This window comes from Saccostrea cucullata, unplaced genomic scaffold (genome assembly GCF_032062105.1).
Source record: "Saccostrea cucullata isolate Sc308-1 unplaced genomic scaffold, CSIRO_AGI_Scuc_v1 ctg1907, whole genome shotgun sequence".
In the NCBI taxonomy this organism is placed as follows: Eukaryota; Metazoa; Mollusca; class Bivalvia; order Ostreida; family Ostreidae; genus Saccostrea; species Saccostrea cuccullata.
Window position 1 is genome coordinate 139,377 of NW_026919461.1, and position 13,117 is coordinate 152,493.

General features: G+C 32.7%; 1 protein-coding gene across 1 annotated transcript in view; it reads left to right on the forward strand.

Annotated features, from left to right (window-relative positions):
* LOC134232010 (uncharacterized) overlaps window positions 1-10,531 on the forward strand; it is a 61,491-nt gene extending 50,960 nt beyond the window's left edge. The window contains exons 12-15 of the mRNA XM_062713961.1: window positions 4,702-5,217; window positions 8,931-9,185; window positions 9,266-9,478; window positions 10,503-10,531. Coding sequence (XP_062569945.1) covers window positions 4,702-5,217; window positions 8,931-9,185; window positions 9,266-9,478; window positions 10,503-10,531 — 1,013 coding nt within the window. The remainder of the gene's footprint in view (window positions 1-4,701; window positions 5,218-8,930; window positions 9,186-9,265; window positions 9,479-10,502) is intronic.
* Window positions 10,532-13,117: the final 2,586 nt, after the last annotated feature.

Consider the following 13,117-nt stretch of genomic DNA (forward strand, 5'->3'; position numbering starts at 1 on the left):
TGGTATGTACAAATGTTATTCTACAATTTGTGTGGTAGCTAAGGTCAGGAGCACGGGTCTGGAAGAAGATGCGGCTGCGGCGAAATAGTGAAAATAGGCTTGATCACATGAAATTTTGAGATTGTCCCTGCGCCATCTTTAGGGCTCATTGTGTAAGTTGTACATGTTTTATTCCTAAAAGCTTCAAATTTCTCAAGGGACTACATAATACTATTATTACATGTGGAGGAAATTAAAAATTTTTCAATACACATTATTAAAGCAGCTCAATATTAAGTCAACCGTCAGTCAAACGTTTTGATTGCAAAAAAATACTATCCTCTGCCACCTTCTTCCGGTGACCGTTCACGGTTAGATCGTGCGCCGTGTTACTCGAAGTTTATAATGTAAATCTGTGTTTAGAGAAAAGAATGGGTTTTTTTTCTATTGAAATTTTAGAAATATTTCTCTTGTAAGAAGGATATGGAAATAACGAACAGTATTCAATATCAACGTCCATTAAACAATATACAAAATAAGAGCAGAGCAAACACGGACCTCCGAAACATCAGAGGTGGGATTTTATATCGTATTTCGATTTTGTAATTTATTCTGAAATATGAATGAACCTTTGCTCGAATCTGATTGGCTGTAGGATACAGGAAAGGATAGGATAGGATTAACTTCTATATGTTTCTATCGTGAATCCGCAATCCTGAATCCTATCCGATCCCATCCCATGTCAACTTGTGGGATAGCAGCACTGTTATTATGCTAAGGGTTAAAATTTATTTCCGAAACAAGTACATGTGCTCCCAGAATAGACCCGAGAAGATGAGATTTAAAGCACATAATGAAACGCTTTCTAACACTTTCAGTGTTGGTGTCTCGAATCGAAATAAGCCTTCATTTTGATAACTTCAGCATGTTCTATGAATTATGTTACACTAGAGTTGTCTAAACTCTCAATTTCAACAAAAGTTATAGCTATAGATAATAATAACAGTGGGACGGACAACTTCGGAATGGACATTTTTCCAAACTTGCGCACCCTTTTCCTTTAAAGCTATCATCTTAGGTTTTTTTTTAATGGTGGGGTTTTTAAAATTAAATTGATTTATGAAAAAAAAAATTCAACATTTTCTGCACGTTTTTGAGATATTTGAGTTAAAAAAAAACCCATGGGGAAACATGAACTTAAAAAGACCCCACAAAAAAACCCACAAAAACCTAATGGGGTTTAATTTTCACCCATGGGGGAAATAACCCCACGAAAATCAATGTAGGTTTTTTAAACCCATATGTTGCTTATATTGTAATATGGGGTTTTTTCTCCCACGTTTCTTTATTATGGGGTTTTAAATCCCATGTATCGATATATTTACTGTAAGATAATTCCTAAAAAACTTGGTTTTTTTTCTTAGACTAATGGATCATTAGTATCTTCTCTGTTTCTCATTCTATAAAAGTGGATAGTTATAACAAATATCTATTATTTTTTAAATTTTCAAGTATTCATTCTTCAAATTTTTGCTTATGTAAAAGAAGATTTATATGAAAACAGGTTTCTAAGGCAGTTGCCTTCCATAATGAAACATTCATCATAAAACTCTTCACAGGTTATTTGATCGATGACAATAAATCTGATTTTAAAAAAATGAAACAAGAAAATTTTATACCAACACAATATACACAATAGAAATCAATTCACAGTGTCCAAAGAGTTTTCTTTCCTTAACTAATATATATTTATATATGTTAGGTTTATATGATGTCTAGTTTGTGGATTTTTTTTTAAATCTCCATTTCCCTTGCATTCACCACAAATAAGATTGGATTTATTTAATTCATGTGCAATATATCTAAATATTTAATTAATGGAACTCATTCGGTTATATATCACAAAGTACAGCTATTAAAATCTTTTGATTCAACCAAATATTTAAAAATAAAATATTAATGCCTCTTGCATCCACCACTTATGAGTTTAGATCATGACCACACATGACATATAAGCTTAATGTTTAAAATCAATCAGCCATAATCATTAATATCCTTGATACACCACAAATATTTCTTTAAAAAATGAATATCCACTCCCCATGGATCCACCACTAATAAGTTAAGATCTTGATCACACATAACATATAAGATTAAAGTTTTAAATAAATTAGCCATAATCATTATTATCCTTTTACCAACCACAAATATTTAAAAATAATATCCGCTCCCCTTACATCCACCACTTTTAAATTAAGATCATGTTCACACATGACATATAACTTAAATGTTTGAAATAAATTAGCCATAATCAAAAATCATTAATATCCTTTGATCATTCACAAATATTTAAAAAAAGATTATTATCCACCCCCTTGGATCCACCACTTATGAGTTTTGATCTTGATCACACATGACATATAAGTTTAATGTTTGAAATCAATTAGCCGGAATCAGTAATGTCCTTTTACCCATCACAAATATTTAAAAGTAATATTCACTTGCCTTGGATCAACCACTTTAAAATTAAGATCACGAGCTAAATGTTTGAAATAAATTACCCTAACAAAAAAAACACTATAGTAAACTTTAGTTAATTAGGGTCTTTCGTCTCCTACGGAAGATCCTTCTATTATTCTATTGTTTCTTTTTCACTATTATTATTATTTTTTTAGCTCATCTGAGCCGAAGGCTCAAGTGAGCTTTTCTGATCACATTTTGTCCGTCGTCCGTCCGTCTGTCTGTCCGTCTGTAAACTTTTCACATTTTCAACTTCTTCTCAAGAACCACTGGGCCATTAAAACTGAAACTTATGTGGAAGCATCCTGGGGTAGTGTAGATTCTAAATTGTTCAAATCATGACCCTCCGGGGAAGGGCGGGGCCACAAAAGGGAATCAAAGTTTTACATAGAAATATATAGGAAAAATCTTTGAAAATCTTCTTCTCAAGAACCACTGGGCCAGAAAAACTGAAACTTATGTGGAAGTATCCTGGTATAATGTAGATTCTAAATTGTTCAAAGAATGACCCCCAGGGGAAGGGTGGGGCCACAGTGGGGAATCAAAGTTTTACATAGAAATATATAGGAAAAATCTTTGAAAATTATCTTCTCAAGACCCACTGGGCCAGAAAAGCTGAAACTTATGTGGAAGCATCCTGGTGTAGTGTAGATTCTAAATTATTCAAATCATGACCCCCAGGGGTAGGGCGGGGCCACAATGGGTAATCAAAGTTTTACATAGAAATATATAGGAATAATCTTTAAAAATCTTCTTCTCAAGAACCACTGGGCCAGAAAAGCTGAATCGTACATGGAAGCATCCTAGTATTATGTAGATTCTAAATTGTTGAAATCATGACCCCCGGGGGTAGCGCGGGGCCACAATGAAAAATCAAAATTTACATAGAAATATATAGGAAAAATCTTTGAAATCTTCTCAAGAACCACTGGGCCGTAAAAAGTGAAGCTTTTGTGGAAGCATTATGGGGTAGTGTAAATTCTAAATTGTAGGAATCTTGACCCCCGGGGGAAGGGCGGGGCCATTATAGGGAATCAAAGTTTCACATAGAAATATATAGGAAAAATCTTTGAAAATCTTCTTCTCAGGAACCACTGGGCCAAAAAAGCTGAAACATATGTGCCCATGGAAGTATCATGGGGTAGTGTAGATTTCAAAATGTCTAAATTATGATCAGTGGGGTAGGGTGGGGATGCATTATGTATAACAAGGGGGAAATCTGGTAAAGAACAGAATGGTCAAAGCTTCTCAGGTGAGCGATGTGGCCCTTGGGCCTCTTGTTTTATTTCTGTCGATATTTTGTGCAGACGATTTCTGAGATGCTTGGACGGATTTATATGAAATTTTCATTGTAGTTTACTATAGTAACTCAAAGTTTCAAAGTTTTCGCCATACTAAATCAAAGTTCTAAGGTTTCCACCATAGTAAATCAAAGTTCAAAAGTTTTCGCCATAGTAAATCAAAGTTCCAAAATTATTACTATAGTAAATCAAAGTTACAAAGTTTTTACAATAGTAAATCAAAGTTCCAAAGTTTATACTATAGGTATTCAAAGTTCCAAAGTTTTTACTATAGTGAATTAATAAATTGAAGTTTTTATATGTTTTTTTTTATTAATTGTTTATAATTATTTATCTGTTTTAAAGGTAATGATTTTGGTTTGTTGGGCTGATTTATGATGTTCATCTCAATCTAAATATGCAAAGTATTTAATATGCATGCAATATTTACATTGAACGGTAGAAAAAACATGTTGACTTAAGTTAATAAAGCAAAAAATTTTTATTCTAAATGACGGAATTTTTATCTTAAAGTATTTTTTTCTGCATAAATGATAATAAATATCAACACTGTGCCGGATAATTATGCCACTTCAAAAGTGGCATTTTGGCGCCCGCCAAATTCTCATTTGTTTCTTAATTAGTCTCTGAATAAATAAATTTTTAGGTAATCTATGACCGTCCATGTTTCTTTTTAACCTGTACGTTTTACAATTCATTTACATATTTAACAAGGTTTAGAACGAAGTCGTATTTAAAAGCACATGTATTTAAGAATGTGTGCATCGTAACAAAACATAGTAACTTTATTCATCTGTGAAACAAACTATTCGTGATACATAATGTGTATCCATTCATGTCAACATACATTGTACATGTATATTTTAAAATATATATTTTCTAAATATTTTATTTATTCCAGAATTAATGGAGATGAATTTTTCAATGAAGAAATGGAGCATATTGATATCCACACTTATGTCAGAGAACTATTCCGTATCTTTAAATATCCCTTGGGAGGACAAAAAACAAAATATTCAAAAAACATTTAAAGCATTGCAAGACGTTAACGAGGAAAGAGCTGAAGAAGATTTGGTTCTCCTAGAAAAATTAATACACCATGACAAATTATTAAAAGTAGACAGAGAGAGCAATAAAGTGTCCTTTGTATCAGAGGAGGTCCGACATCAGGTGATGGGATACTTTGTATTGAATTGCTTAGAAAGCAAGGAAGATTACGAGCATTATCAAAATCTGTCCTCAGTGGACTCACTTTTAGAATATGCACGCCCATTGACATACAAGAGAAAGGTGACAGAACGCTGTTTATACCTCCCAAATGGGACGGAACAGTACATCAAAAGACTTGGTGTAGACGTCCTACGGCATACATTTATGGGCAATCTGAATATGGATAATCAAAAATTATCTTCAATGCGTGAGTTTATCATAATCTTTTTTTATATGATACTACATAAATGAACAACACATTTATATCATGGTTTTCAATGATGTTTTATCAATCGGAGTTCCTCTTAACGAAAATAACTATGTTATTCAGACGAGTTGACTGTTTGATTCAGGGTTATTCAACATTATTTAAAATACAGCCGGGTGTTTTGTTTTTGTTTTCTTTTGGAGATTTGGGGGGGGGGGGGGGTATACAATGACCTTTCTTTACAGCACTCAAAAAAATATTATTTAAATGTCCCCCGCTTTTGCGAAGCGAGGGGACATTAAATCTCATTCGTCTATCAGTTTGTCTGTCACAAAAATTTAACCTTGCATTTTACTTTTCATTTAGTGGAGCTATGACTTTCATATTTCACATGTGCACCGTATACAATGGGTAACGCGGGGGAGTCGCTAAAAGGTATGGGGAGAGTAGATTTTCACCGCTTCAGAGTCAGGAGAGATGTGGGTCACGTCTTTTTTCGGTATATGTAAGATGTATTTACAAAAACCAACTAGCCCACGGAAGGTAGCAATAGTTAAGCTTTCTGTTGGTCATTTGTCTGGCTAGTATATCCGTCTAGTTTTCTCAAACACTTCTAAACTATTCAACAGATTTCATATTTATGTTGATCGAGTGGTTAAAACATGCATAGTTTGCACAATCTACGACTTGTGAAGGGGTTATGACAGTTAAAACAGCAAAGGCAAACGTTTAGCTTTCAAATGCAACCATTCAAACTTGGCTAAAATTTATAAAAATTAATAATTAAGACATTTTTTTTTCAGACAGTAATGGTTACGCAGGGGGGGGGGGTCGTTTCTGGAAAAAACACAACGCAAAGGGGAGTCGCACAATTGAATTGAATGAACAATAGGTGATTAGTGCCCATTGTTACGCTGACCAAAACAATTCACATAGAATATACAAGTTGTACCCTGTTCTACCCCGGGGCCGGAGACATGTACACAACACCTGTCAGCCACATCGCAGGTTGATCATCGATTCGTTGATCAATGGAAATCAATTTAGGTGTTTTCCTTTCAACTTTTTGCCATGTAAAATTAAAAATCGATCAATTGATCATATTCTTTATTTACATATTGAATTTAAATTCAGTTCTTATTTTCCATTCCATAAAATCAAAAAAAAATAAATATATAAAAATAAAGAGATTTCAAAACTTAATATTTTAATAAATAAATACATAAATGCATATTCAGGACAGGTAACTCAGGTGTGAAAATGACCAACAAAGTTCCGATTTCTGAGTTATCGTTTATATGAATGATAAATAGTCTGCTTTATTTTGTTTTGTAATGTACACAAAAAGGTTCCTTACAACGTTTTGTACCCAAATGTGTTAAAGAAGGAAAGTGTCTTTATTCTTCTTGATATAACAAGATCAAAGTAATGGGGAACAGACTTTATTCAAGATTTTTGACTCTCTTTCACGATCGTTATGAAGAATACAATATAATAACATACTTGGGTAGGAATAACATACTTTTAGTGTGCACATTTTTGCGCTTCCTATATGCATATATATTTTTCTACTAGTAAATGCAACAATTAATTACCTTATTTGTATTACTTAGCATGAAGAAGAACGACCGAACATAAAAAATAATCAGATTCAAATGTAGAAGGGGGTAGATTTTACTTTATATTTTAATTAAAAATTTTTACTTATATGTAATTAAACAGTGTCCGCATGAACATGGTAAATAAGTTTAACATCAGTGCTAAATTTTAAAACCACTGGATTTTACTGACACCAAAGAAAGACATGGGAAACGCTAAAAACTGACAAGATTAAAAACAATTAAAATACCCCAGACCTGCTTTAAACAAGTTTTACTTATGAGTTATCGATTATAACATCGAATCCTAGCGGCAGTTGAAAGGTCTATTGATATTTTTGGTAACAATGCCCACAGTGCAATTTAAACTTTAACACATTATTCAGCCCCAATACAATACTTTATCAACATAATTTTGAAGCATAATTCATAACATATATACAATTATTTCAAGAGATATTCCTCGTACAATTTATCTTAGGTTTTTAATAATAATTATTATAATAGCTATTTTAATACAGATCAAGGGTCATGAAGAGCAAACTTTGTTCGTAAGATTTTTGTCCTTTTAAAAAACGTTTGCTTTTCCTCTACGCATGGATAATTAGATGAAATTTTCAACAACAATTAAGGGATCTTTTAGACAAATTAATTTACAAAATTCAAAATAATGCTTTTTATTTGTAGTAACATTTTTGGTTACCAAGCAACAACAACACCATTAGAAAGTTTGTAGAAAAAAAATCAAGTTCTAAAAGACTGTAAATGTTTTCCTTCACTCTTTTATGAATAGGTCTATTTTATTATTTTTAAAGTCATTAAATTAAAATATGCTTTTTAATAAATGTATTTTTCTTTTACGAAGATGTAAAATTTTGTGTAAAACACCTTTAAACTGATATGGTTGCTAACAAGTCAACACATTAACCGGGAATGGACACGGAAAATTAAGCCCATATACATGCATTCAAAATGATCAAGAAGATTGTCATAATCATTGAGAAACATTGATGCTAAGACTTCCTGTCTTATGTCATTATAAACATTTACATTCAGCGAATATATCACACATAAAATATAAGTAAAATAATTCTAAAATTAGAGGAATATATCTATAAATCAAAATTGTACATTACATGTACCTCTCTTAATACTGTGAAATCACTAATTTTGGTGGGGGTATATTTTTGTTGTTACAAGGCATGGAGGGACCCACGAATACATTACCACTAAAAGCAAAATTCAACATGCATTACTACAATACATTCTCTAACCACGAAAACCCCGCCCATCCCACCCCAACCTCGAGAATTTGACCCCACAAAATTATGTGATTTTACAGTAATTTATTTAATTTTTTGTACTTATAAAGAAGTTTTATTGGAAAATTTAAATGTAAAAAATTTAATTAAAATATCATTTTTTAACACGTGAAAAGAACAAAAAATTCATCAAAGCAAAAATTAAATCATGAAAAGAAAATGGTTAGATTTAGTTTTCATGAATAACATTGTCGCCTTCCTATTTATATTGGAGAGACATAAAGCACTGATAGTCACTGATAGCTCTCACAACAAACATATATAAGGTGGAAAGTATTTTTGTTACGAGAATCGACATTTCTATAAAGACATGAAAATAAAGAAAATTGAATTATATTTTTATATTTTATACATTAAGCACAACGGCTATGTGTGGAAAAAAAACTATGCCTTTTTGCCACTGGTCAAGTTGACCGGTTAAAGAGTGTAGATTTTTGGTGTATGTTGTCAACTTAACATCTCTTTTCGAATTCCACGGGACATGTGAGGTAGTCAATAAATTGTACTCCTGCCTATTTTTGTTTACTCCTGTGAAAATTGACTGAATAAATTTATTTTATTCGGAATTGAGCCGAACATAATAAGATGAGATTCACAGTGAATAAAAACTAATGTTTGGTTGTAATACATATATCATCGTTTATCAGAAATGGAATGTTGAATATACTTGCATTTCGTTGCAGAAATAAAAAAAAATGAAAATCATATACCATATTTACTCTCACTTACAGAAAGATGGAAAAAATCGAAATATTTTTTTGCTGACTGTATACTACTTGTATTTTCTAAACAGTTAACATACCAGAAGAAGTACTAAGATGGGACTATGATGCTCGATGTAGATACGTAGCCTGCGCTAAGAAAGGGACCCAAACAATTCATAGAGCTCGTGCAATGATTGTTGGTTGTGCTGGAGCTGAAAAAACAACACTTTTAAGGCGACTGCAGCAACGAAGTTTTCTGGAGTTACGACAAATACACTCGACCGTAGGGCTGGAAGTGTATGACAACTTATTTGAAGTAGACAAAGATCGAAAGAGTTTAACAGGTTTGTATAACGTTTCCAGGATATTTTAATCTAAATATGATATTTTTATGAAATCACGTGTTTTACACTCTATTGTTTAGGATTGGAGGAAGCTGTTGATACAGAAAATAAGTGCTTACTAAGTGTTGTGGACTTTGCTGGACAGTGTGCGTATTACGCCTGTCATCAGGTCTATCTCAGCAGAAGAGCTTTTTATCTTCTTGTTATCGATATGTCAAAAAGATTTGATGAAAAAGTTGATAAAGCATTGTGTGAACAGGAAGGAACCATGTTTGCAGATTGGACATTCGGACGTAAGTGTTTTGTACATGTACCAATTGATTGCGTACAACAAAGTTATCTTTGTAGGTTAAATTTTGATTTAAGTTAAATGTTTTGAAATCATTATAAGCCATGTTAACAAAACAAAATTATTTTTAAATGTGAAAACAAAAATCGCAATTAAGTTTATCTCTGCGTTCAGTATTTTAATATTTATATATTTCCATTTCTAATTATTTCTTTGTGATAACTGTTTGAAATTGGGGGCATTTATTCCTTGATAATTCTGCCGGAATGTAAATAGGCAGGTCGATAGGTCAGTAGCTAAGGAGGCCTAATACGCATGCAAATCTCGTGCGCGTCTGTCTCTGTGTCTGACGCTAAGGAGGCCAAATATGCATGAAAATCTCGTGCGGCTGCCTTTGTCTCTGACGTCAGTGTGCGAGGACTATTGAAATTGGCATGGAAGTCCTCGTGTAATTGAAATCTATTAGTCTACATTTTTAATGTCTACAATTTTATTTCAAAATTAAATGGACATATAAGGGATCATGTTGTTTTTTAGGGTATGCCAGGGACATCAACAATAGTGGGAAACATGGGATAATTTTAGCATAACGGGCGATGCAAATTATCCCATGTTTCCCACTATTGTTGATGTCCTGGCATACTCTCAAAACTAGACAGTGATTCCTTAATACCAATTCTACGTAAATATCAAAATGAGGTGGCCACGCGATGTCTTCGATTCAGCTAATTTTTTTCTTACTGAAACTTCAATGAATGAAAAGATTGACTATATGAAAGAAAGCATGGTAGTTTATCCGGTTGCCATGGAAACGGGACTAGAAGGTGTAAATTATAGTGGATTTTGCTATTTATCAATAATATCAAAAAAATATTTACTTGACAAAGCTGTTTATGTTCATATTTTTTTATATCCTTCATGACAATCAAAACTATGTAAAAAATAGCCAAGGTCACAAAAATTTTACAATTTCTAATTTTCTGATGCCTAAAAAGTGAATAATTAGTCCTTGTTACCTCCCTTGTTAGACTTAATATTTAAAGACTTTGACAAGTGATGTGAAAATTCTAGGAGGAAGATTTAGATTCAAGAAATGTTATTTTGCAAATATCATTTAAAACATTTATGGTTAAATGAAAAATAAACGTTTTATTACACTATAAAGTTGGTCTAAATGTGCTTTTTCTCTATCCGAGTTATTTCCCTTGTTGGAGCTCTTCGGCATTGAAGAATAGAAAATGTGTAAATTGTAAACAAAATGGCAGACAATGAAATCTGCAGTTTTTCTTCTTGTTTTGAAACATCTTGTTCAGGAAAATTCTACCTCAAGAGACTCAGAATTTGATGAAAAACAGTTGACAAAGTTGGGATAATCTTTACGAAAAGCCAAAGGGTTGATCTGGACATGATGAGTATTACACGTATAGCTAGCTACTTGTAGAAAAGAAAAGATGAGGAAATCAGGGTGGTATGGGGGCGAAGGCCGAGAGGATTTTAGCTGTTCCCTTCAAGATGTCTTTGAAATAGAGATCGAGAGATAAATGTAATGGTGTGGTAGTCCCCGACCGATCCCGATTACAATGTGTAAGTATTTTTTTTATTCATAATTCTATTCAGGTATCACATGTACCTGCATGGTAACCGGTAACTGGAAAAACCCGAAACCCCTGATTTTTGGAGAATACCCATACAGGAGGGGTGAAACCCCAATAAAGTGGTGGAAACCCCATAAAATTGAATGTAATGGGGTAATATAAGGCCTAAGGTGATGTTTAATTGAATGATATTGACATCCGTAAATTTTTATAGCCAATTTTTCCTCAGAATCGACGGGTTTCTTCTTGTCTTCATATACTGCACACCACGCCCGATCTAAATTCGCGATCGCTGAAATCGTTTCGAGTTATCCGTGGAAATAATTACTGTAATCTTGATCAATATGAATATTATATTATGTATGAATATTATTTAAAAAAAATATTTGTAAGGAAACCTTAGAATATAAAAGAAGTATGAAATATTTATCATGTTGAAAGACATAACAATGCAATGTGTAATTGAAATTTTTTTTAATGAATTTAACTACTCCATTAATCAAGAAATAAAGTCATTTTTATAAATTCCGATCATTTATAATATGTAATTAAATTAAATTAATTAATGAATGAATCTGTTAATGTAATTATTATAATGAAAAACATTACAGTGAAATTTTTAATTGAATGGGGTTTTTTTTTATGAATTTAACTAGACCATTAATCAAGGAATAAAGTAATTTTTTTCAATTCGAATCATTTATAACATGTAATTAAATTAAATTAACTAATGAATGAATTTGTTAATTTATTTTATTTTTAATTAATTTTCTTCTATGTTTAATAATTAATTTTTAAATTCAGTATTCATTCATTATTATTTTCCAGTTACTAATTTTTTGTTTTAATGTTTTTGGTTCTGTTTTTTTTTTTTTTTTGGGAGAGTGTGTTGTTTTTTTGTTGTTTTTTTTTTGTTTGTTTTTTGTTTTGTTTTGTTTTGTTTTTTAAGCAAGTAATAGAAAAAATATACTCATTGATATGAGAAAGCAACATGTATCCATTACAATGAAATTATTAGAATCCAGGTCTATGAAAAAAAAAAGTCTGATAAAAAATAATAAAAATGTGCATGTTGCATATGTGAATTCTTGTACAGTTGGTATTGTAACATTACTTACTTACTTACTTAGGCCTCTTCGTGCCAGGTGGCACATAAGGCAGCCACACAGTCTCTCCACCCAGTCCTATCATTTGCTTTTCTTTCTACTTCTTTCCATGTCATCCCTATTTCTTTTAGCTCTTTCTCTGATGTTCTACGCCATGTTGTTTTTGGCCTGCCCCTTTTTCTCTTGCCGTCTGCTGTCCAAAATATGCTCTCTCTTGTGATGTTATGATGGTCTTTCCTGAGCACATGTCCAACCCATCTCCACTTTCTTCTTACAATCTCCACCACTATGTCTTCCTGTCCTGACATCTTCCTGAATTCGTTGTTGGAGACTATTTTTGGCCACCTGATCTTAAATATGGTCCGTAGGGAACGATTAACAAACACTCTCAGTTTCCTTGCGAGGTCTTTCCGGAGCTTCCAGCATTCTGATCCATATAATAGTATTGATTTTACGTTACTATTATATATCCTAAGCTTTGTCCTAGTGGTCATGTAGGAGGAGGTCCAAACTGGTTTTAAGATGGCAAACACGTGACGGGCTTTGTTGATTCTTGATGTAATATCCTCGACAGTACCTCCAGATGTTGTTACAGTGCTGCCTAGGTATGTGAAGGTGTCTACATCTTCCAAACTCTCTCCATTGACTTTTACGGGGTTGTTATTCTGTGATTCTCATTATTTTGGTCTTGTTGAAGTTGATGTTTAGTCCTAGACATCTAGCTGTTGTATAGAGTTTGTTTGTTTCTCCTGGATTTGCTGATAGGTGGATGAGATGAGACATAGGTCATCGGCATAATCCAGGTCATCCAGTTTGCTGTCCATTCTCCATCTAATGCCATTTTTCTTATCTCTGGTGGATTCTCTCATGACCCAGTCTATGGCCACTAAGAAGAGTAGAGGTGATAACATACAGCCCTGCTTGCCCGATGTAACTGGGAAC